The following is a 23,906-nucleotide window of genomic DNA, read 5'->3' as shown; positions in this document are numbered from 1 at the left end:
ACAGAATAAGTGTTGTATCTTTTCCCAGGTCGAGTTCAGTATCCTCGTGGCCACAGATTTGGCATCTCGAGGGTTGGATGTCCATGACGTAACACACGTCTTCAACTTTGACTTCCCACGTAACATCGAGGAATATGTTCATCGTGTAGGTCGCACTGGCAGAGCAGGGTAAGAGTGTGTGCATGCAGTGTTTACTGCCAGGCTGTGCTTGTGCTAGCTTGTGATGTTGATGCATGTTTTGTTTCAGACGTTCAGGTGCTGCTGTGACCCTGGTGACAAGAGAGAACTGGAGAATGGCACCTGAGCTAATTCCCATCATGGAGCGAGCAGGACAGGTTGGCAAAAACATATTTTTGCGTTGACATAAATACACTTTTGATTGAATAGACTTTTTATTCAAAATGTAACATAATTCCTGAGAATTCTGTGCATGTGTACTTATATTATAATACAGCTGACAAACAGTCTTTAATACAAAATAATTACAAGTATATAATCATAAATAAAATGAATCCTTTTGTAGGATATCCCAGAGGAGCTGTTGCTTATGGCAGAAAGGTATCAAAAGCACAAGAAAGAGAAGGAAATGTCCAATCCAAGGGAGGACAGGGGCGAGGAGGAGGGAGAAGAAGTGGTGGAACAGACCGTGGCCAAAACTGGGGTTCTAATACAGAGCTGTCCATGTAAGTTTTCCCGCCATTCTCCTCCACCTTACTCTGACAGGAATTAACAGTCAAATTACTGTATTTCACATGGTTATGAGAATGTTCATTTTCTTGTCCTTTTCTCCACAGGCTGGAGCAAGGTCTCAATCTACCTGTGTTATTTCTTTGTAATGTGCATTTCAGTTCTTTATTTTCTGTTATTGAAAGGTTTGTTTGCTGGATTATATCTATGATCATTTGGTGGCAACTTGCACCTAATTGTTTTCTTGTCTTAAAAGAATTTAAAATGCACATTTTTCTCTGCCATAAACTTATTAGTCTGTTATCATTCAGAATATTTTGTGTTATCTCTTGGTTGTGGAAAGCTTAATAAATTATCTTAAAAAGAAATGACATGTTGTGCATTAATTATTGGCTTGTTCCTTTAAAAATTAACCATAGAATTGTGGTAATAAGTGAATCTACTTTCTCAATTGCCTATATTATTGGTCAAAAATTACATGGACACTGTTGGGGGTAAAGGCTTATAATTTGGGGGGAAATAATAATATCATGCGTTAAGCTCAACAGCTTGTCTGCATTAATTGCTCAAGATGTTTAGTCTGCTGACCACATCAGTTTACTTGGAGATCTGATTCAAAAGAAAATCTAAGCACAAACACTGCTGTTCATTCCTATAAAAATGTGTATTTCAAAACTTAATGAGTCAGATGTATTATGTGAGTCTGACAGCTAAGTGCAAAAACAGCCTGTCAGCACTTGTTATAAGCAAGCTGAAAAATTGTGCGTTTATTGTCCTCAATCACTACTGTTTTTCTGACCTGTGAGCAGACTTTGGTTTCCTGCTTACATTTCTTCAGTCAGTGTAAAATTCTGTTATGAATTCTGATATTATTTTTCAGTCTCATCTGAAATGAGTGGAAACAAGTATATGCCGAATTCTGCTTTGCTTTGCAGATTGTGTTGGCTGCTGCATGAGTTGCTGTTTTGTGTATGGATGCTGACTATCTCAGCCCCAGTTAACCCTTTAAGACCTACCATAGAACCAAGTCCGCCAGAGCTTATCTTTATATTTTTACATGCTGTAGTGCCATTTTTGGGAGCATTTCAAGTTGCTATACATCAATACAACCATTATGGCCTAAATTTTAATAACATGTATGCATTTAGTCCAGAGTAACTACATAAATTGCAAAAAAGTGCAATAAACTACAAAAAAATTGAAAATTTTTGTTTTTTTACATATATTTCTAGTTAAAGAAATTTAAGAGGTTTATCCCTCAAAACTGTAAATACAAAAAAGTTGCACAAAATAGTTTTCTAGCACAGAAAATTTATTTTGAGTGTCCTCATAGTTTTATTCTTGAGATACACCAATTATTATGTACTGCAGGAAAAACGAAAAATATTATAATACAAATTTGCAAAAAAACAGCATGTGCATCAAAATAAACTATTTCCAGCAGTGCAATTTGAGTTCTAAGCATCCCAGAAACGATACAGAAAAGCACAAAGTCAAACATAACTTTTAAAAACACCAGCATAGGCATAAAGGTCCCGAAGGTAAAAAAAAAAAAAAAAAGAAAAGAAAGAAAGAAAAAAAGAAAGAAAGGCAACAAAAAACAATACATTTTCCGCGAAAATGACGTCACTTCCGGTTTCGGGCAGGTCATGGCGGACATGCCATAGTTCACGCTGACGTCTTTTCCAACGTAGGAAGTGTTATGAATAGCTGATCGGATCGGCAAAGCGTGTTTCTGGAATATTATGTTTTTGTTGCTGCAATTGCTTTTTATGCAAATTTTCCAAAGCTATATTTGGAAGGAAACCATGACTTAGGACAAACTGATGGCATAAGATGTAAGTACAACTCCTATGGTTTCATATGCAAAAAAAAAAAAAAAAATTATTTCGCTAGCTTACGGTTGTAGTTCTACAGGGATTTAAAAATAGTTATGCACAAGGGGCGTGCCGCTCCGACAGGACTTAAAGAGTCCCATTCTAAGGTATATATTTTACAAATAAGAGGTATCGTCTGGCTTCAGAAAAAGTCAGTTAAAAATATAATATATAATAATATATATGGGCAATGAAAAGATAATGTAATTTGCTGATTAATAGCTGACATATTAAAACACATTTAAGCGATATATTAAGGATTGACTTAGAATATAATAAAGAAACACGTAATAAGAAAAGTATATAAGTACTTCTGTAACTGTACCCCTACATCTCAGTTGTACTAGTAGAATTTCTTATAAATGTGTTGCAAAACAGGAAACAACAAAATCACATGAAAACTCAAAGTTGTAAATTACTGAGGCATTGTAAACACTATAGGACTTCCCAAAAAGTTGTTTCTGTTCATCTGTGTTGATTCATGCTCAATCATCCAGGTAAGTAAATCTCATAGCGTCTGAAAACGCTACCCAGATGGCAAGGAGACGTTGAACTGATGTTGATTTTTCATCTGATCCATCATCTGATCCTTTGTTATTGACACACAGATGTCTGTCATTTTTTTATTACATAATGCCAGATGCTTCATAGTATAGGGATATTTTTATGGACATGACAAATTGTAAGATAATGTCCAGCATATAATGGTTTCCTATTTGTGGATCATACACAATTGTCTTTTTAGCAGGTTTAAGTATTGCTGGTAATTTGCAGTGGTGTTTAGTATTGATACAAATACCTGTTAAATACTGATTTTTAATCATGATTTTATTGTTGTTTCAATAGTAACCAAGGGTGCAAAAGTGAGGAAAATCAACATCAGCGTTCAACATTGATTCAATATCAAATCCTGATGTTGTATCAACATTAAAAAGGGTGCAAGAGTGATGTTACGTCAATATCAGATTTCAATGTTTTTTCAATAGATTCAACTGATATTGACTAAACATTGTTTCAATGGATATTTGCTATCTGGGTACCTCCAGATGAACAGAATCAACTTTCAAGATTCTGTTCATCTGGATGCAGCATTTGATTGAGCATGCATCAAGACACTATAGCACTTAAAATGGACATTAATGCACGTCTGAGCTCGTGACTTTTGTAAGTTGTTCCCTGAAAATAGGAAAGCCGTTCAGACGTTCCTCCCTGATAGCACCGGACAGACATTTGCACTTTCTAATACCAGAGAACAGGTTCTGACTTGGAATGAAAAAGTTGCATAGTTCACCATTTTCCAAGTAACGTTCAAAGTCTTCCAGGAGCAGCTGGAAACAATTGCTCAGGTCTGAGGCTCTCCAGTTGCTGTCATCAGTTCGCAAGCAACAGGCATGAAAGAGTGTAGTTTTGGCATGATAAGAGCAAAACTTGTCAAATGAAGAGTCCCTTTCCTTCAGCAGATGTAGCAGGTGCTTTAGGAGTTTCAGACAGGACTTCCTGTGTACAAGGAGAAAGATACAGAGATTTTGGGAACCTTGGATAATTAAACGTACACAACATGACATTAGGTAAAAATATCAAACATTTTCTTGAGCTTGCCTACTTTCCTGAATTGAGAGATAAATATATGTGTATATAAATGGATGGATATAAATGTCTAGAGATAGCATGTCAGTTGCATTTGTGACAAAAAGCAAACCTGTAATAGAAACATATTTAGGAATAGCGAATGACTACAGAGTCTGCCAACACTAAACCTATGAGGCCCTCAGTTTTCAACAAAAACATCGATAACACAACAGCTGCCGTGATGATAACGCTGGCACAGTTTAACGTAATTCTGCAGTAAGCCTCCAGAAGTTGTATTAAAACATGCAGACAAACTATTAACTTAGCCTGATACCATGTTTAATTTATACAGCTTAAGAAGGCTGACGACAGCCGCACATGAAACCGATACCTGCAGCAAGCAGGGGTGAGTAAAGGGGGACACGCGGTTTACTAGACCAGATTAATTTCAGGGCTTTCGCAACATTTATCAGATTGAAGGTGAGATTATATAAAATAATGTGTTAATTAAACTGCATTAATATTTGAGAATATAAACAAACGCTTTTTCACAAGCCAATAAAAAATGTACATGGGCCAATAAACTGGACACTGAATTATTATTACTATTAAGTAACACCTGCACCATTATAACGTTTGTTTTCAGCAGCACAGAAAATATGCATCAAACTTTGCATCAACTATGGAATGCTGATATTCTCGCTTTTCTTCATTGCAGCCACCACATTCTCCTTTAAAGGCCTACAGATAGAAACTTGCTCTTTGCTTGACCTCTCACACTTAAAACATGCAGGCACACGCAAATGCACAAAAATTTGGGAACATGAACGCACAAAAAATCTACCTCATCAAGGAGATAAAACTTGTAGAGTACTTGAAAGTATTTATATATTTTTGCATTTAAGAAAATGTTTTCTTTAAAAAATTTAATTTAATATGGTGCATAAATACAATCAAAGGGTTTTGTTTTTTGTGTTGTTTTTTTTAACAGATTTATGCAGTTCAAAACATTGCAATTTCTAAAATGGAAACTAATGAGCAATTCATTTTGAAAGACCTGTTTTCTCTTTTAAATGTCTATTATTGCTCATTAATAAGACAAGTAGTTATCCATTTAATTGGATTAATGGAATAATCCATTAATCCATTAAATTAATGGAATACATCGTTACAAATATAATCGATAGCTGCAGCCCTAGTTTAATACATAATGTAACTAACTAACTGACTGGGTCCATTGCATGCTCCATTGCATAGTACCAAACACCAACACACCAAATGGTTTGACGAATAATTTTTTTTTTTTTTTTTTGCCATTGTGTTCATTTTCTACCAGAAAGCAATAATTTGGTAATAAGCATGTTGTTCTAACCTGCAGCAGTTTTCTCCACTTTTTTCACAGCAAGTCTTCTTTGATCCGTGATTTTTCAGGATGGCCTTCTCAATGTGAGAGAATGAAACTCTCCAAACATCTGTATGTTAGAGATGACAGAAGAGAACAGGGAAATTTTAAGCTTTTTATACATTCATGAAAACTGCACATTTTGAACTGTAGTAACATTGGTCAAGTGTTAAAGGGGATTTCTGCTTCAGTGGGAAACCTACACCGTAACTACATTATAACTGCGAAACCCTCTGAAACCCTATGCCATTACTTTATATATAACCCTTTCATAAATCTTGTTAACTACATTTTATTTACCAATGTAAGCAACGGTAATACACATGAAAACGCACAGAAACATTCAAAATGACTTTTTGGCACAACACTGACAACAATGTCAGCCACAAACATTCTAACCAGGATTCAGTTGTCTTATAATACTGTGTCCTTTCTCACTTCTACTGCAGTTAACAATAACTTTATCTATTTCGTTCAGTGGCTCACAATCACATTATGATTAGTTTGTTTTTTTTATTCAATAATTGAGAGAGGTTAAACTTACCTTTATTAAGGACTCCATCACTTTCCACTGTACCCTTGCCCTCATATTTTGGGACCAGATAATACGGCTTTTGCCTGTATTCCTGCTTAGCCTTATCCCCAAGCCAGTTGTTTATTTTAAGGCCTTCGGTTGTGAAAGGCGGCCAGCTTGATTTAACCATAAGGCAGAGAACAACATCCAGCGAAATTGGGACTGATTGTACATGTGTGGTCAGGGTCACTGCTGGACAGCCTTTTTTCTTCTTGTCCACCTTCCATTCTGAAAGAACAAATAAAAACCTAACTCCAGACATTCTATGGTACTGGATGCTGTATATTAATACGTTACAATATAGAAGGCGTAGATAAAAAAGCATGTTAAATTAAAGGCCTTGTCAAATTGAATTCTTCCTCAGGCCCTCTTTTACTGTAAAATGGAAATTTCACTAAAACTAACTTAAACTCTAACTTTGATACTCACCAGTAAAATTCTTGACACATTTCTTCACTTCTTCCCTGAACTCATTGAGCATCTTGGTAGCAGATAAAATGCCATTTTCTAGAAATTTTTCCAGATTCTTGTGGCCACGTTTTAATTCCACACTGTAAAATGCGCCATCATTTCCAAATGGTTCAAGTTTCACCCGATCAACCAAGATGGGCAGCATGACGTCAAATTCATCAGGATTACAAATCTGTGCAACATACAAGTCATACATCAGATTGGAGTGCATTTCTTACCACAAATCCTGTCCTGAGTTAATTGCGGGAACTCAGAGTGTAAAACCTTACCTTTAGATTTTCATAGTAGCTTCCTGTTTTTAGGGGTTCTTGTACCTCTTTAAAGCTTAATGTAGTTTGTTTTAAATGATTGATTATATTTTGTATTATCGCATTTATGACTTCTGCTGCGTTGACTTTGTCAATCATCTTAATTTTCATTTTTTTCAGAGTTTCCTTAAGGATATAATCTGTTGAAGCTTTTTCTTCGGTCATGTCTTTCCTTTTTAAGTCCTGAGATTTTCCTGGTGCAACCTTTGTATCCTGCTCAGCAGATTGTACTTCTACTTGTAGCTTGGCATCACGGGCCTTTTTTGTGGTCTGTTCTGAAGCCTCTCTTGCATTCTTTCGAGTCTGTTGCTCTGCCTTTGGTATCTTCTCAAAATATTGCTCATTTTGCATCTTTGCTGCCGGATCAGGATTGTTTTCTTGTTTTCTTAATTTTGGCTTGGTGCCACAGGCTTTTGCTTTGACAGTGTCCACAGAATCCTCTGTAGGATCTTTTAGCTCTATCTTAGTCATTTCTGATGGTTTGGCCTTCCTAACACGTGGGTTTGTTTTTCTGCCCTCTGGAGTCTCTACTTTCTCTTCAAGTCCTTGTGATTTTGCCCTGTCAGAACATGTTTTTATTCCTGTGGCTTTTGGAATTTCCTTTGTCTGTTTCGCCACTGGAAGTTGTTTTGTCGACTTGGTCCTGGTAGCACATGTTCTCTCCGCTCTGCTGTCTTGAGATTCTCTTCTGGTACTGTCAGGAGGAAACTTTTCTTCAGCATCGTTTGGATTTTTCTGCTTCGCTTTCTTTGGTTTCTGTTTCGTTTTGTTTTCACTCTGCTTCCCTTCTGTTAAATCAGGAGAACTTACTTTAGTGCACTCAGCGTCGAGACTGTTTAGCTTGCGCGGTTTCCCTCTCCCAGCCATGACAGTGTAATGATGAATGAAACTTGTCTGGCAAGATTAATCCTTAGCGTGTCCTTTTATTTTATGAGAACACACCCCTTTACTTTGCCACACCCTGCTCTTATGCTGATTCAGCCTTTGACGTATTCTAACTCACCGGATGTAGCATGTGAGTGAAAACTTTTCTGCAGGTCCTATTCCATAGTCCTCACTTACGCTATGCTGTGTGTATTGTGTAATTGCACAATCAGTCGGTGAGTGCTGGGCTTATTACTTCCTGGATGATTGCTATTGGCCATAGGGTGAGGCTATAGCCTTCTAGGGTGCTGACACAGCACTGTGACTGCAAGTTTATAAACTTGATCTTTGTTTGAAATTCTTATTAGTTTCTCTTTTATTTCTATATCAATAGCTACATCTTGTGGATAGAAATGTGTATTGCAGATATTATGTTTCATATTTTAAGGATCTTAAACTTTGACACAACTGTTGCTCTCACAGCTTTTCACACAAGGGGGAAAAAACTCCTCAAGGCTGCACATTTTGGTTGAAATATGTTTAATGTTACAAAGAGGCTCGTGCCATCTTACAATAAGGTGCTATAGCTTATGCCAATTTAAACTACAAGTGCAAGTGCAAAATTAGCAAAATGCCAATCAAAGTGCTTTAAGAGTCCACATGTGGACTAGAGTCCTGGGAGGACAATTTTTGACCTTTTTTGTTTTAAGTTCTTTTTAAAGCTTAAACAGAACAAATTCTCTACTACTCCACTACACAGAAGGACATAGTTATGACTTCTTGCTCCTAGAGAGCGCCATATAGTTGCAAACAAACACTAAAAGCAGGACAACATATAATATCATGTAAAGAGATCAGAACCTGCACTCCATTGAACTAGAGAGGAGATAGGTTGCAGTATCTCTAATTATTTGATGTCTAAATAGCACAGAATGGTGTTTCCATGACGCGAATCAACAGTGCACATATTTGAAACATGTTGATGTTACACTGTACTTAATGGTAATCTAACCACTGAAATGGAACCAGGAGTGCTGCCTCAAGGACTAAAGATCTAAGTGTTTTTCTTTCCTTCGAATGCTTTTGCGATGCATTGTGATGATTAACCAGTCTTTAATTATTAAGTTGAAGTAGCCAATTCTAGGATGAAGTTGGATGACTGATGTCCTGCCTTGGGAGACCTTGGGGTCGGCAGAGTAGCACAACATTCATTTGTTCCTCTGGGCCTTCTGGGCAGACTTGGTGACTTTACCAGTAGTGGAGACCTTTTTCTCCACACCTTTAATCACGCCAACAGCCACAGTCTGACGCATATCACGCACCGCAAAACGCCCTGCAAAGTGAAGAAGAATAAAAGACGTTTGAGTTCATCATAAAATATGGCATGACTTCAAAGTGGAGCCACAATGCCATTTGATGAGGGAAGCTCTTGAAATTCTAGGAACTACTTCAACTCACCAAGGGGAGGGTACTCAGAGAAGCTCTCGACACACATTGGTTTGCCAGGAATCATATCTACAATTGCAGCATCTCCAGATTTCAGGGATTTAGGGTTGTCCTCCAGCTTCTTGCCAGAGCGGCGATCAATCTTTTCTTTGAGCTCTGCAAACTTGCAAGCAATGTGAGCAGTGTGACAGTCCAGCACGGGAGCATAACCTGCGCTGATCTGGCCTGGGTGGTTGAGGATGATCACCTGCAAAGCAAAGGGACAACATCGGTGCCTTATTAATAAGCAAAAAAAATGCTTTCTTTTTTAATTTCTAGTTTTTCTGCTGTCGTCTTATTTAAACACATTCTCGTCTGCCTTGAGGATTGAGAATATAAATAGTTCTGACATTACCTGGAGCTGAATTTGTTAAATCATGTGCTCGTTCTACTATAATTGCAATTTTTACATCCAAATCTTGTATCTACCTGAGCAGTAAAGTTGGCAGCTTCCTGTGGTGGGTCATTCTTGCTGTCACCAGCAACATTGCCACGGCGAATATCCTTGACAGACACGTTCTTGACATTAAAGCCAACGTTGTCACCGGGTAGGGCTTCGCTCAGTGCCTCATGGTGCATTTCTACAGACTTGACCTCGGTAGTCACATTGACAGGGGCAAATGTCACCACCATTCCAGGCTTCAGTAATCCCGTTTCCACACGACCTACGGGGACTGTTCCAATTCCTGCAAAAGAGGTGAGAGTAAAGGATATTAAAATAAAAATCAAAGTGTTTCAGTTCTCTCCTGAAAAAGTTATCTGGTTTTCCGTGTTCCAAATGTCTCAACTATCCTTTATTCCCAAAGTATCTTAAAAGTTTATCCATATGTTATCCGTACACCACTTGCCTCCTATCTTGTAGACATCCTGCAGGGGAAGACGTAGAGGTTTGTCTGTCGGACGGGTGGGGGCTGGATGGCATCCAGAGCCTCCAGTAGTGTGGTTCCTGATGCATTACCTTCCTTCCTATTTATTTTCCATCCCTTAAACCATGTCATCTAGAGGAAAGAAGGAAAAAATAATAATACACAATTTTATACAGTAATAATTTAAATTCTAGATTAAAATAATAACAGAACATTTTATTGGTTTCTTAACCTCCAGGACATTTTCAGTCACTTTTTAAATGAATGAATGACACATCTTGATCTTATGAATAAGCTGAATTAACTAGCAGAAAGTTGCATTTATATTTTTTCCCCAGCTCCCACCACTATGTTTCATGTTGTAGAAAATACCTCTTATTTATATCTACAGCTGTTTAAAGGGAAATTAGTGAAAAGTTCGCTTTAGATTCTTTGACAGGTCATATTTGAGTTTGTCCAACAGCTGTATTGAGCTACAGCTTTCTATCCACAGCACCAGTCAAACAAATGAATATTCAAATGATGGGCCACATTCTGGCTTTTGCATAACTATGCTTTGTTTTAGTACTTACATTGGGGCTGGGCTCAAGCATGTTGTCTCCGTTCCAGCCTGAAATGGGTACAAAAGGCAACCGTGTCAGGATTGTAGCCAATCTTCTTGATGTAGGTGCTCACTTCCTTCACGATCTCCTCGTAACGTTTCTGGCTGTAGTTTGGCTCCGTAGAGTCCATCTTGTTGATTCCCACAATGAGCTGCTTCACTCCGAGAGTGTAGGCCAGGAGGGCGTGCTCACGAGTCTGTCCATTCTTGGAAATACCTGCTTCGAACTCTCCCACACCAGCTGCCACAATCAGCACAGCACAGTCTGCCTAAAAATGCAGTGGATGCAGCTTTAGTAGGATTCCTCAGTAACTTTGAAATACTACCACTATTGGATGCTAATACTGTAACATAATGTACTGTAATAAGTTCTATACCAAATTAAACACCTACTACAGTCACTAATGGCAACTGAAATACTTCAGTGTAATAGCAAGTGATGCACTCTTGTGTACAGAAACTTGCAAAAGCACCTTAAAACATGCAATACAGAATCTAATACACTTCATAGTGGCCTAGCATCCTCATGTTACACACCTGAGAGGTCCCGGTGATCATGTTCTTGATGAAGTCCCTGTGACCCGGGGCATCAATGATAGTCACGTAGTATTTGCTAGTTTCAAACTTCCACAGTGAGATGTCGATGGTAATGCCACGCTCCCTTTCAGCTTTCAGCTTGTCCAGCACCCAGGCGTACTTGAATGATCCTTTCCCCATCTGGGACACAAGCAACACTAACCTTCAAGACTTTTTTGCAAACAATCTTAATCTCTTCTATGTTATATAAAACTCAAACAGCTCCTATTTTGTGTTAATTTCTATTTAAGCCGCATGGCTTCAGTCTTAATATGCGAAGAACGGCTGCCAGTTAAAGAGGTCATCCTTCTCTCCTGTCTCCTTACCTCAGCAGCTTCCTTTTCAAACTTCTCAATGGTTCTCTTGTCAATGCCTCCGCACTTGTAGATAAGGTGGCCTGTGGTGGTGGACTTGCCAGAGTCCACGTGGCCAATCACCACGATGTTGATGTGGAGTTTCTCCTTTCCCATGATGACTGGAGCTGGCAGAAGTCACGAGGCAGTCTGTCTGCTAAAGCCAGGGTTAAGTTACAGTCAGGGAGCAATGTATTCATGAACTAGTTGTTGTGACTGACATATATTGAAATGGGCTTGTTGTGAGTGAATAACATATTCTTCGAGGGTGGAAAAATAGCCCAGACTTGCTTGTGTAATTAAACACCATAGGGTTCAACATTATGCAGGCAGAAATTCAATGTATTGCATGGCTCTGTCGAAAAATACTGGAGTGGGAATCTCAGTTGGTGCAGGAAGAATTTGTAATTACATTAAAATACTCCTCGAGGGAGTAAAGTGAAAGTAACTTGGGCTCAGATTTGCTAAAAAGAAGGCTCTTGATTGTCAATACATGTTTCCTTTAGCATCTCAGAAGACTCAGAGGACTAGGGAGGGTATCGGTGAACTGCACAGAACACAGAACACTCCTCCCCCTCCTACTCTCTATTCCTCCATCCATCCACACCCCTGCTCTCCTCTTTCACATCCACATGCTTCTCCTGTTCTCACCACTCTGACACATCCAGGTAGCTCAGATGAGATTTCACAGCACCATCCTCTTTTTCACAGCCACAGACTCAGTACAGCTTCCCTCCCAGCCAGAATCCACCATTTTGTCAGGTCTAGTCTACTAACAGTGTAGCAGCCATTACTCAGACACTGCGGTGCACTGTGCACAGGTTAACGCAAAGGGAAACAGGTACTGTTAAAGACTCGGTGGGGGTGACGGGGTGATGACCCTGAACATTAGGCTTCACACATGCACTGCAAAGTTTTGTTTAACCAAACCTGTGTGACATATTTAGTCTGAATGCACTCTGCAGCAGGCTGAACGTCAAGTAGCTTAATCCAGCTGTAATATGTATCCCCCACATGATCTTGCGCAGGTGAACTTAGTGCAAGGGCAGTCATTTACATGCGCGCGTTTAACTCATCCTTCACAGATAACGTCACAGCGGCTGCCGCAGTGCGCTTTCACTTCTAAAAGATGGTTAAAAAAAAACAATAAACCCAAAGAAACAGCGGGCAGAGCCTCAGAAAAATCTAAAGTATTGGAGTAAATCTAATGTCTCAAGGAATTAACGGAAATGTCAACCCTCCGCCATGTTCTGTCATCTGCCCGCTTACTGAAGCCTGGATGCGCATTAACTACCAGCCGCCTGTCCTCTTCTCTGCATCACAGTATCCCCAATACACAGAACCGCTAAAAATAAAAACAGGCGCAGATAATTTATTACTGGCATCAAAAAAATAAATAGATAAAATAAAATAAGCCCACTTCATGCATTATATCGTGTACTGCGTCGTACCTGAGAGCTGGCCGGTGTCGGGTTGGCTGCAGGCTCGGATAGGCTGAGTAGAGACGCTGATCCGGTTATAGCTCGCAGGACAGGCTGGGGTGTTGCGTAATTGCGCGCACCCGCCGTTGCACAGCATCACAACGACGAGTTACCGTAAACGAGTTTATTATAGGGCACAAATATCAGCATCCATTGTCGGACACACCGGCGAGTTAATATGCTGATTAATGTCTGCAGAAAGCTTCAATGGTCAGTAATTCCCGACGCATAAATTAATCGTGGCTTTTCAAGGGAAGGAAAATGGGCATTTAAAATTCAAGACTTTGCATTCATTAATAATTAGCATAGTATACATAAACGAGGCAGTTGTCGTTATTGTTGCTTTGCTATCATTAGTTGACTTTGAGATATCAGGAATGAATGACAGCTCTGCTCTTAAAGGTTTGCAGTAAGCAGCAGGTGAAGGGCTCACCTTTCCAGACGCTCTCTAGTTGGATTAAAAGTAGCCTTATGTGCTTAACGTCTCTGCCAATTAGCTTAAAGTACAGTGGCATTAAAAAATAGCAGTTAAACATAGAGTTAAATGATATTTCCATGTTTTCACTTCCAAGCAAAACTGATCATGAATAATAGTGCCTAAACTTATATTTAGTTAAGCAGTAGCCCCTTTTAAGGACAATTGTGCGACTATATATATATGACTTAATGGGTGCAGGAATTGAGAGTTAAACCCACACAAAACGGTTAACCTGAGCACTGACCTAATTTTTTTGCCATTTATTTTCCTATGTTTTTTCTCATGAGTATAACTGGCATTTTCCCTGCTCTAAACACTCACAAATGTAGTTGCTGTGTGTCTGTAATGGTGTTAATGGCCTACTACTCTTTAGAATAAAACAACTCAAGGCTGAAAACTCAAAGTTTTTTGAGTCTTTTACGAAATTGGATTGTGGTAGGTGGCAGAGGATGCTACCAGCGACGAGGATTAGAAATGAGTATAATCAGAGGGACAGCTCAGGCTGAGCGTTTTGGAAATGATGTAAGAGGCAACAATAAAAAGGAGAGGATAGAAGAGGTTTGTGGGTGCAGTGAAGGAAGACATGCAGAGGGTTGGTGTGACAGGAGGATGCCAGGTTGAGATGGAGGCAGATGATGGGAGAGAAAGCAGATTAAGTCACATAGGGCTTGTTTTTAGACAATAACTTTAAGTAGCTCAAACTTAAGTATGTAAAACCACATTATTCTTAGTTAATTTGAAAGGTGTTCTAGGAGAAAAAGAAATAATACCCCAACACAAGATCTGATTTGCACATAAAGTCTTTATATGGCAGCGATTTAAAACATTTCTGTCAAATGTTTTGAAAGAGGAATTTTACAATGTTTTTTTCTCAGTACAGTTTAGTCCCTTTATTCTCTGTGCAAAAAAAGCACAATAACAACTGAAATAAATGAAGTCAGTAACAAAAAGAACTCAAAAGAATGAGCCTGCATTGCTGATCCCTTTTAAACTTAAGCAGTAAGGCACATTATAAATATTTGGAAATTTCAAAGACAAAATGTTAATCTTACAGCTTAGCTTGGATTTACCTCTTTACTGTGATTATGCATGAAAGAAAAGTGTACATAATGTATAACATATGTGTGCAAATGTGATGAAAAAAATAAATCGGTCGTCGACACTGAAAGAAGGCGATCCCCACACTGACACTTAAAACTTGAGGAAATATGCCTCCATGTGATAAGATTAATCAAAATATAAAAGTAAACAAACATCCCTTTAAATCCTTGTAAGATTTAAGATACCTGAGAATTCGGGGAATAATTCAAAGCCATGTCCCTTCATTAATAAGGTACCAAAAGCATGGTATCTTAGTGTTAAGACTGGAAAGATCATAACCCGTGTGACGTTAAATCCTGCTATCTCAAATAAGAGTTGGCTTGTGAACCTGAAAACTCAAGACACTGCACCATATTACAAGTAATCATTAAAAAAAAAAAAAAAGTACATTTCTCTAAGAAAAAAGGATAAAAGACTTGGAGACTTTTTAAGGCATCATCCTAAACAAAAAGTGTACACTGTATAGTCATAATGCTGAATTAAAAAAGTTTGGGATTTTTAAATTCACAAAAAAGCCTACTGGCACTTCATTATAGGCTACAAAGTAACAGATTTAAAAAAATCCTTACGGTGGGCATCGGTTTGTACTGGATGTAAAACTTAAGGATTTACTGAGGCATTTAAAACTGTCCCTTCTGTAAAAAGGAACCATTGGGTATAGCAGGTTGAATCCACAAAACCACCTACAGTGGAATGATTTCTTCCATAGCTTATTTATAATGATTTAATATCTGTAAATATCAAAGTTGATTTACATTAGCCGACCTTTATAGTTAGTTATACAGCCTGTAGCTTCTTAACTAACTGGCTACATCTCATTGCCCCCCACATACCAGCCTGCTTGGCTTCATAATGAAAGCTTCCTCTGATACTTCTTGGGAATGCATATGTTGATTTCTTCCTCTGAGAAATAATATATTTGAGTAGGTACAGCTACAACATTTTTTTTTTAAAATCACTGACATTGGGCTCATCTGTCTCAAGACCATGTACCCACAGCCACATTAAAGAACATCTTTCCGAGGTATCATGGCAGTTACACACTTATTTGACCATGATGAATACAGCTAGAACACATCTCTCCCTTAAATTACCCACGAATGAGCCCATGTTTGAAACTTGCCCACTTGACAAATCTGAAAATTTAACCCGAAAGGGTCTCTTGCCTCAGTCTGCATGAGAGAAGGATGTGTGGATAGCCCAGGACTGCACTGTTCCTTTACCAAACACAGCGTAGAATATTGCCCCAAACAGGTCGATGGCAGCAGCAATGTAGAAAACAATCTGCCATTCTTCGATGGTGTTCTAGAGGACCATAAGCACAGTTAGTGTTAACATACAGAAAAGGCCTGATTTGATTAAATATCACTACTAAGCTGTTTTATTGTCATGTGCGTGGTGTAAAATGATTACATACGATTACAGATTTAATATCATTTGGATTAACTGACTGAACATAGCATGCAGGTATGTAGTATGCTCTTCTCCTGTCTATTTGGAGATCAGAAAAAACGGGCAAATGTAACACTTACAGTTACCTTTCTAGGACTATTGGTGCCCCCTGGTGGCCAAACCTTAAACACCTTAATCCTGTACTGAGTCTGACTAAACCAATTACAGAGGAAATGGAGCATTATGCTAAAGTAAGGATACCATCTGTCAGGACACCCAGAGTGTCCTCATTTTGTATGAAGCAGCAGCACACTACATATTAAAATCCAGTAAAGTTTCCTGCTACTGTGTACTCTATGTGTATGTTTAATCTAGACTCCAGTCTTTACTTCTGAAACAAAACAAAAAAAGGACTGGTTAGTTGCTGAACATGTTTCTTACCTGCTGAGTCAGAGCTCTTGCAATGACTGGCCCCACCATGCCAGGGATGGTGGCAAAGGTGTTGGTGATTCCTAGGAGAATACCAGCATATCTAAAGAGACAAATAAAAACATTAAGTCCTCAGTAATAAAAACAAAAAAAACAAACAAACAAAAAAGCAGTATTTAGTACATAATGTTGCTACACTGATAAGGAAATTTGATTATATTTATAAAAAGAAATATTCTTGAAGCATCTCATGGTCTATGTTGATGCCTAAAATTATTATTTTCATAACAAAAGGCCAGAGGGAAACTTCAATATGTCAAACATATCTGAACCTGAAGATACACTGAATTACACATTAATAACCATCATCTCTCATCTTCACAATTAAAATGATTCAAAATTAAAATGACTGAAGTATTATTATCCAACACTTTTCCGAGGTGTTATTCTTACGAAGGAGCAATGTCAAGGTGGTTGATGTTGAAGCCAGATGCCGACACTCCTCCGAGAGAAGAGGAGATTGTGAGGAAGGTCACAGCCAAGGTGTAGTCACAGCCTGTATAACCTGCTGCCACCAGGAACACTGCAGGCCCAATCATCCCTACAGAAACAACACAACTGTGAAGTAGCAATACTGGTGATATTTTTGATGCCAAGAGCCTGCAGTCAGTTAAAAGTCGAGGATTCAGCAGTGATACCAATGAGGGTGAAGGACTTCCTGACAATGACAGTGCGGTATTTGCGGGTTTCTCGCAGATAGTCGGCAATTTGGCCGCTCAGCACAGCGACCACAGCACATCCCAAGTAAGGCAGAGCCGACAGAAAACCATTCTGTTGGGAACAGACGATTACATTCATTTCATTACTGGGAGACTTTATTTTTTACTTTTTCATCTACTCTCAGTAGAGAACGATTAACCAAGGATGCCAAATGTTTTACTATTGCAATTAGTCATTTCTATTTTACTGGTTCATCTCCCTGGAGCTCTAAACAAACTAACCTTTTGTCCCAAGTTTAAAGAGGATCTATCCTGCTTTTCTTTACTTTCTGTTAAATTTGTACTATTACAGTTATGGCTTTTCCTGTGAAACATGGCTAAGGTGTCAAATATAGTGATTAGTGTATGTAATTACAATCCCTGTGATCAAAAGGCTCCATAAGAGCTTCATATAAATAATATAGATAAATTTATAACTAGGACTCATACTTTAGAGTTCCAGAATAAAAAAAATCAAATAAAAATCAACTTAAAATGAGGGCAAGTCCTCTTTAAAGTCACTCTGGTATTGATTTAAACTAACGTGGTTTCTCACCTGCTGTATGCTAAATCCAAGGATGTCACTCATGTAGGTTGGCAGCAGAGTGAGGAGGGTGTAGAAGGTCCAGTTGTAAGAGAAGTGAGCCACAACAATGGCCAACAGCGGCATCGAAGTCACTATGGATCGCCAGGGGATGTTGCTCGCCGAGGTGGACAGCTGGACCAAAGCGAATGTAGAAGTAGGATGAAGAAATAACAAAAGAAGTTCATTAGAATTTCTTCGATAACACATCTGAAACAACAACCGAGATGTTCACCGAAGACTAAAGAAAAGATGAAGCTGCGCAAAAACGTCACTGCTGTCCTGGTGAAGCTTTAAAGCCACTGCAGTCTATCCAGCCATACTAGGGCTCCCAGCTGCTACATGCTCACCATCGCAGTGCCAGTAATGCAGATTCATGACAGGTATTTTGACAAAGACAGATAAGAAAGTAAAATGCTGAAATACACAGATATTATGTAACATTAGAATCAGATAACTGTACTGGATCGGAAATGCCTGCAAGCGCGCTGCAGCAAGCACTAAAAGCAATGCAATAAGTGTATATTAAAGCTGTTCTTTAATGTAAGAGAATTTGCTGCTTTTTTTAAAATTTACAACCTGTTATCATGTTATTACTGTTACCTCATTCTTGAGTGAGGAGGTGATATAGAGTCTCTCCTGCTCTGATATTCGTGGATGGGTATTCGGGCTGTCAAAGGCAAAAAAAGCCCACAGGACGAACCACACCAGCCCAACAGCACCTGAGCAAACCACAAAGCAACACTGGTGACCCACATTCATCCAGCATAAATCCTCCATCATATGAGTGCCTTTATCCAGTAAGCAAATATGTGGAATGTGGTTTGTGTGTCTGTTCCTGAAAATGAACTGAGGTTTCAGTATCTCATTATCTCTGTCTTGCCTTAAGGGACTTTTACATCTGACATATGTTTGGTAGAAGTAAAAGCTCCAAGTAAAAAAAGTCAGACCTCTGCATTGTTTCCATTTATGCATAAATTTTCTTCTTCCCATTTTCTAAATTGTTGTTTCCACTGTCAAAGAGGAACAGATGCTAGAGACAGCTGCTAAACAGCACTGTGAAGAAGTGCTGACTAATCAACAAACAAGTCATTTGAGTTCAGACTGATACGTAAGAACCTCTTTAAGCATAACTGACAGTATGTATTAGGCATTGTAGCATGTCTACATAAGACAAGATTTTTAAAAATTACCTGCAATGTGAATTCAACAGAGTTTTTAAGCAAATTAATCACTGACAAATTCACAATACCACTCATTATCAAAGAATGCTATTCTAAATAATAACAACAAACTGACAAATCTGTTAAAAATAACTCACATAAACAAAATATAACATCAGGTTGAGGTGAAGATTGTACAAAACACCTCTTAGAGAAACTTCAGCACAAAGTAATTGTGAGACTAAGATTTTTTTTCCCTTTAAAACTTAAATCTTCCTAAACTGTCAACAGTAAAGTTTACATGTATTACCAAATATATAGAAGACATAGGTCCAGTCCAGGTAAAAGATGATTTCACCAGATACAGGGAGACTTATTACTGTCCCCAGCTGTGCTCCTGGGAAGAGAAAAGAAGTAGGTTTGTTAACTACTGAAGAAAGAATATACAGAAAGTGGCAGGTGGACACTAATAGTTAAAGGAAAGATGCTGGTCTGCAAGAGAAGCCTAAGCCCAGCAGCTTAAATATTCATGATAAAGGTTAGTGTGGCAAAGCGTCCATATTTTACTTAATGTAATATTTTTCAAGTGCTCAACTGTAGACTGAAGTTTAAAAAAATGCATAAAATAGGCTAAAAGTGCAATTTGTCTTTATGTTGACAGTGTAGCTCTTGCACCGTCTTACCAATGTAGGAAATGGTGAGAAGTCGGCTCCTCTCCAGCGGTGGGGCCCAGGCTGCCCACATGGTGTACATTGCTGGGAATGTTACACCCTGAGGACAAACACAACAGGAACATTAAGAGAAGTGCACGGATGACACTTAAGCATAGCCAAATATTAGCTTAACTATTCCTGGAAACCATTTCAGGACTGTGACATGAATTTTATTGCCACTTGCAAATCTTATGGCTGCAGCAGATAGTGATTATGGTTCATAAAACAGGTTTGCACAAATGAATTCAGCTCCATTTTCAGCGTCTTCATTCTGATCCCCTACCTCGCCAATCCCCTCCAGCACTCTGACAGCAATGAGGTAGCCTGCACCCAGGTCAGCAGCCACAGGGGTAAGCAGTGTAAAAATTACAGTCCCCAGGATCCCAAAGCCCATCAGCCATTTTGGTCCAAAGCGGCCAGCCAGGTAGCCCCCAGGGACTTGTGTTAGGATGTACCCGTAGAAAAAAGAGCCCAGGATCCATCCCTGTGTTTCTGAGTCCCAGTTGTAAACACTGGCCTGTGAGGCGATAGATTAGAAACTTTAGGACTTCAGGGCTTAAGGTATTGATATCATGTCAGTCAAGACTTACAAACTACTGAGTCTTGGATGCCAACTATGTTTCCCCGTTCACATAATTCTGCCTACCGTATGTTTTTTTCCTACAGACAGACATGAATAAAAATAAGGAGCCTGCAAATAATAGTAACTCCTTAAACTTTAAAATCTTATCAGTACCATCAGTAACCTGCTACCTCTACATGTACATGAAATTATACACCAAAAGTAAGACCGTTTGTGAACGGGCTTACTGACTTTCACTGAGAATCCAACAGGTCTATATAACTGGTTTGCATTTAAATCTAACTTCAGGACCTAGAAAGATTTTAAGTGGCAAACATACTCCCAAGCTACGTTGTTACGTCATCAAAATTGACTAAACCTATGGAGGAAACACTTTAAAGTGGGATTAAATAGCTGCAGTCAAATTTCTGCTCACCGTGTGATTGTGTTTGCGGACTGCAGGGTCGGCACGGCCAGGGCACACTGTGCCACTGTGGTTGTGGTTTGATTGGTGGGTGTTGTTGAGCATGTCCACCATCGCCACACTGAGGTTTACCCTCAAGGAATAGACTACAAAGAAGCCATAAGAGGAAAGCAATGCCAGGGTGTAGCGTGATGAACCGCATGCTGGAGCTGAGGGACAGAAACGACAGCAGTGTGAATCATCTGTTTGCGCATATGGTCTATGTATTAATACAACAATATCACAACATCTGTGTAACAAAAGGAACACAACATAATCCTAATAAGTCAAATCTCAAAAACCTTTCATTTTTTATGCTGTGCGTTTGTATTATTATAATTGAATGTGATTATCCTTTAAGTAATGATTCGGATGAGTTTATTTTAAATAAATAATATCAATTTCTAGCATCAGCATGTTGATAATGCATCATGATACATTTCTGCATTGGTATGCTGTCTCAGCCCCATCTGTAAGTCAACTCTAATAATAGCATTAAATCTCTAAAAATAGTAAAAGTAAGTCTTATTTTCATAACTAAGCAACTCTGGATCCAATATGTTCCCCAAGGATGCTTTGGCAGAAAGAATGTAGCAACCGGGGATTAAACCATCAACCTTAAAATGAGTAAATGACCTGCCAAACCTAACAACAACATTAAAGCTCTCAAACTTGTAGCACAACCTTATTTTCATAACTAAACTTCACAGTTTAATCAGTCTATTTAGTTTGCATACAGTACAACTACCTGCTGATATGACTGATAGTACACACCACTGTCACTGTTAAAATGGGTCTCCTTTATCTAGCTGATTGCCCAGTTAATTTATCCAAAATGATACAGAGCTTATTTCAGTAAATCCTGTTTAAATTTGGCAAACCTAAACTTGCCCTGTCAGTTCTGTCATGACTGTGAGTTCACTGCATGCGCAGTTTCTCAAAGCTAAACTACTGCAATTAAATTAAAACCCGTTTTTCCATCGAGCTGACTGTGGGTATGCAGGTATGACATGACTCAAATATCATAGAGACATGTCTCATGATACGATTCCAGGGCAGACGTCCCTAACCTCGTGACCGATGCTCATTAAAAGATAAAGTGCATTTACACACAGGTGTGGATGACCAACTTAAAGGTCTTAGATGGCAAAATACCATGAACACCTAAAAATGCACACTCAGCAGGTTAATTCAGTAAATCAACCCTTCTCTAATGACAGCTGTGTTAGTGACGACTCTAAATTTAAAGGTTTACACTACAGTCAGAGAGACATACTAGCCACTTTAGCGATAAAATTGTGCTGTTCAGGTTGTTAGTATGTGTCTTTACGTTGGAAAACATCAACCTAAGAAGGTTGTCGCTTTCCTGCCTCTTCCCAGTTAAACAGCGCGGCTTCTTACAAACATATGCTGCACAAAACGACCGAAGCGCCCGCATCGTTAGCTGAATGCTTTGGTTTTTTCTTTCACCTTTCTGGACTTCTTCTTCGCGTCCCCGGCGAATCAGCGGAGTCCTCTGCTCGTCGACCTCCACGTCCGACCCGTACCGCTCCATTTTTTAATATCAGCTTTTAACTGGATTGCTTTACCACATCACAAACAAACAGCTGCTGAAAGCTAACTTCCCCGGAGCCTGTCAGCTGAGCTCGACGCGGCAACTACCCGTCACGTGACGTTAATCACCGGACCGGAAGAGATCGTTTTATTCAAGTGAAGGTGCTGAGCGAGGTGACTGTAAAAAACTTTCATCCAGTCACTGACTGACATGCAATCTATAGCAGAGACAGGGGCGTACATTGCTTGAATTAATTCGTTTTGTGACTGAATCTTGATTCTAAGCTTATTTAATCAAAGTGAAAGCTAATGTATGGAGTGCCAAGAGCAAGAGTGTCAAACTGAAATAAATAAATACATCATTAAATAATTGACTAAACTCCCAAATAAATAATACATAATTAATTATTTACAATATCAGTTCATTTTAATTCAAAAAAGAACAGAAACATTTTGACGAAGCCGGTGCGTTTCAGGCTGATGAATTTTTTAGACACCACAATGACATTTCTTTTTAATATAAAAAAGTAATGTAGTCAAGTCGACTTATACATGGTTGAATATGCATGACGTGACACTAAGATCCATCGAAAAGGGAAGTCGACTTTTTCAGTCATATTTCATCCCAAAATACTCTTGCCTTTGATAACAACCACATTGAAGTAATATTAAAACAGATTATGTATCAGTTTTGGTACTTGAATCAACACATGAATGATTACCCAGTAATTTTAAGTTATCTTCTTTATTGATAACCAGTGGTTATCAATGTAAGATGAGCAAGGCGCTCTGAGGAAGTCAGTGTGTTTCAAGCTGATGATACAGCATTTTAAAATACCACAATGACGCTGGAGTAGGTGGTTACATATATGAGCATGGACATTTATTCAGTATTTGTTTAGTTTTAATAAAACACCCTCAGGTAGCACATCACCATTTACACAGTAGCACATTATATTGTATTTAAAATTGTAAAAAATTATTTTCCATAACTGAATGATTTGACAGTGAGCTCTGAATAACTAACCTGACCAAAACATCAGCAGCAAAGGTCCAGAGCTGCAGGGCTACAACAGTTAACTCACCTATAAGCTGTCTTGAAATGAGCCCCCTATTATGTTACAGCTGGCTTGAAATTGAATTGAACTGAATTATTTTAATTTAGCCACATTGGAGGGTTTTCGTGCATGAATGATCTGTTTAAGGTCATCACAAACCAGCTCAATCTGATTTATATCTGCACTCTGACTAGGGTACTCTAAAACCTTCCTTTTATGCACTTATTTATTTATTATTTGCATCATTTAAAGGTGGACTTGCTTGTTTTGTATCCTCCTGCATAATCCAAGTGAACTTAAATTTCAGAGCACTGATGGCCGAACATTTTCCTTCAGGATTCTGAATTTCCAGGATTTAAATAATAGATAGCTAAATTCATGGTTTCACTAATTACAGCAAGTTGTCCAGATCCTGAAGCAGAAAAGTACCCTCTATCCCTCTATCACTCTTAATATGGTGTATGTTTTATGAAATGCCATTAGTTTTACGGCAGATACAGTTCACAGAATATTTTCTTAAAAACACACAGCAAGATGT

The 23,906-nt window shown here is 38.6% G+C and overlaps 3 protein-coding genes, 1 long non-coding RNA gene and 1 pseudogene across 6 annotated transcripts in view; 2 read left to right on the top strand and 3 right to left on the bottom strand.

Moving 5' to 3' along the window:
* The first annotated feature begins 38 nt into the window (after positions 1-38).
* LOC120443312 lies at positions 39-621 on the top strand. Its single transcript, XR_005615334.1, has 3 exons — positions 39-168; positions 248-335; positions 524-621. It is a non-coding gene; the product is annotated as an uncharacterized LOC120443312 (long non-coding RNA).
* A 1,601-nt stretch (positions 622-2,222) lies between these two features.
* Positions 2,223-23,906, top strand: part of arhgef33 (Rho guanine nucleotide exchange factor (GEF) 33) — a 48,723-nt gene continuing 27,039 nt past the window's right edge. For all 3 annotated transcript variants that reach the window (XM_039621902.1, XM_039621901.1, XM_039621900.1), the window contains exon 1: positions 2,223-2,525. The gene's annotated coding sequence lies outside the window, so the exon portion shown is untranslated. The remainder of the gene's footprint in view (positions 2,526-23,906) is intronic.
* LOC116324850 (cyclic GMP-AMP synthase) lies at positions 3,701-8,200 on the bottom strand. The gene is made up of 5 exons (XM_031745616.2): positions 6,850-8,200; positions 6,539-6,752; positions 6,080-6,337; positions 5,506-5,605; positions 3,701-4,061 (listed from the first exon to the last, which is right to left on the bottom strand). The coding sequence occupies exons 1-5, from the start codon at positions 7,753-7,755 to the stop codon at positions 3,701-3,703; spliced, it is 1,839 nt and encodes a 612-aa protein (XP_031601476.2). The 5' UTR covers positions 7,756-8,200.
* LOC116324828 lies at positions 8,283-13,200 on the bottom strand (annotated as a pseudogene).
* Positions 14,375-22,430, bottom strand: slc17a5 (solute carrier family 17 member 5). Its single transcript, XM_031745599.2, has 11 exons — positions 22,227-22,430; positions 20,730-20,926; positions 20,015-20,248; positions 19,702-19,789; positions 19,329-19,415; positions 18,459-18,577; positions 17,829-17,990; positions 17,213-17,345; positions 16,968-17,115; positions 16,527-16,617; positions 14,375-15,998 (listed from the first exon to the last, which is right to left on the bottom strand). The coding sequence occupies exons 1-11, from the start codon at positions 22,309-22,311 to the stop codon at positions 15,861-15,863; spliced, it is 1,482 nt and encodes a 493-aa protein (XP_031601459.1). The 5' UTR covers positions 22,312-22,430; the 3' UTR covers positions 14,375-15,860.

Source organism: Oreochromis aureus, linkage group 13 (genome assembly GCF_013358895.1).
Source record: "Oreochromis aureus strain Israel breed Guangdong linkage group 13, ZZ_aureus, whole genome shotgun sequence".
Taxonomy (NCBI): Eukaryota; Metazoa; Chordata; class Actinopteri; order Cichliformes; family Cichlidae; genus Oreochromis; species Oreochromis aureus.
Note: the sequence above shows the minus strand (reverse complement) of the source record. Positions and strands in the feature narration are given on the sequence as shown.

Coding starts and splice junctions, on each gene's coding strand:
- LOC116324850 (XM_031745616.2), bottom strand. CDS start 7,755: ATGGCTGGGAGAGGGAAACCGCGCAAGCTAAACAGTCTCGACGCTGAG. Junction 6,753..6,849: donor GCTACTATGAAAATCTAAAG/GTAAGGTTTTAC, acceptor TATGTTGCACAG/ATTTGTAATCCTGATGAATT. Junction 5,606..6,079: donor TGATGGAGTCCTTAATAAAG/GTAAGTTTAACC, acceptor TCTAACATACAG/ATGTTTGGAGAGTTTCATTC.
- slc17a5 (XM_031745599.2), bottom strand. CDS start 22,311: ATGGAGCGGTACGGGTCGGACGTGGAGGTCGACGAGCAGAGGACTCCG. Junction 20,927..22,226: donor CGAAGAAGAAGTCCAGAAAG/GTGAAAGAAAAA, acceptor TCTGTCCCTCAG/CTCCAGCATGCGGTTCATCA. Junction 19,416..19,701: donor TCTCACCATTTCCTACATTG/GTAAGACGGTGC, acceptor TTCTCTTCCCAG/GAGCACAGCTGGGGACAGTA.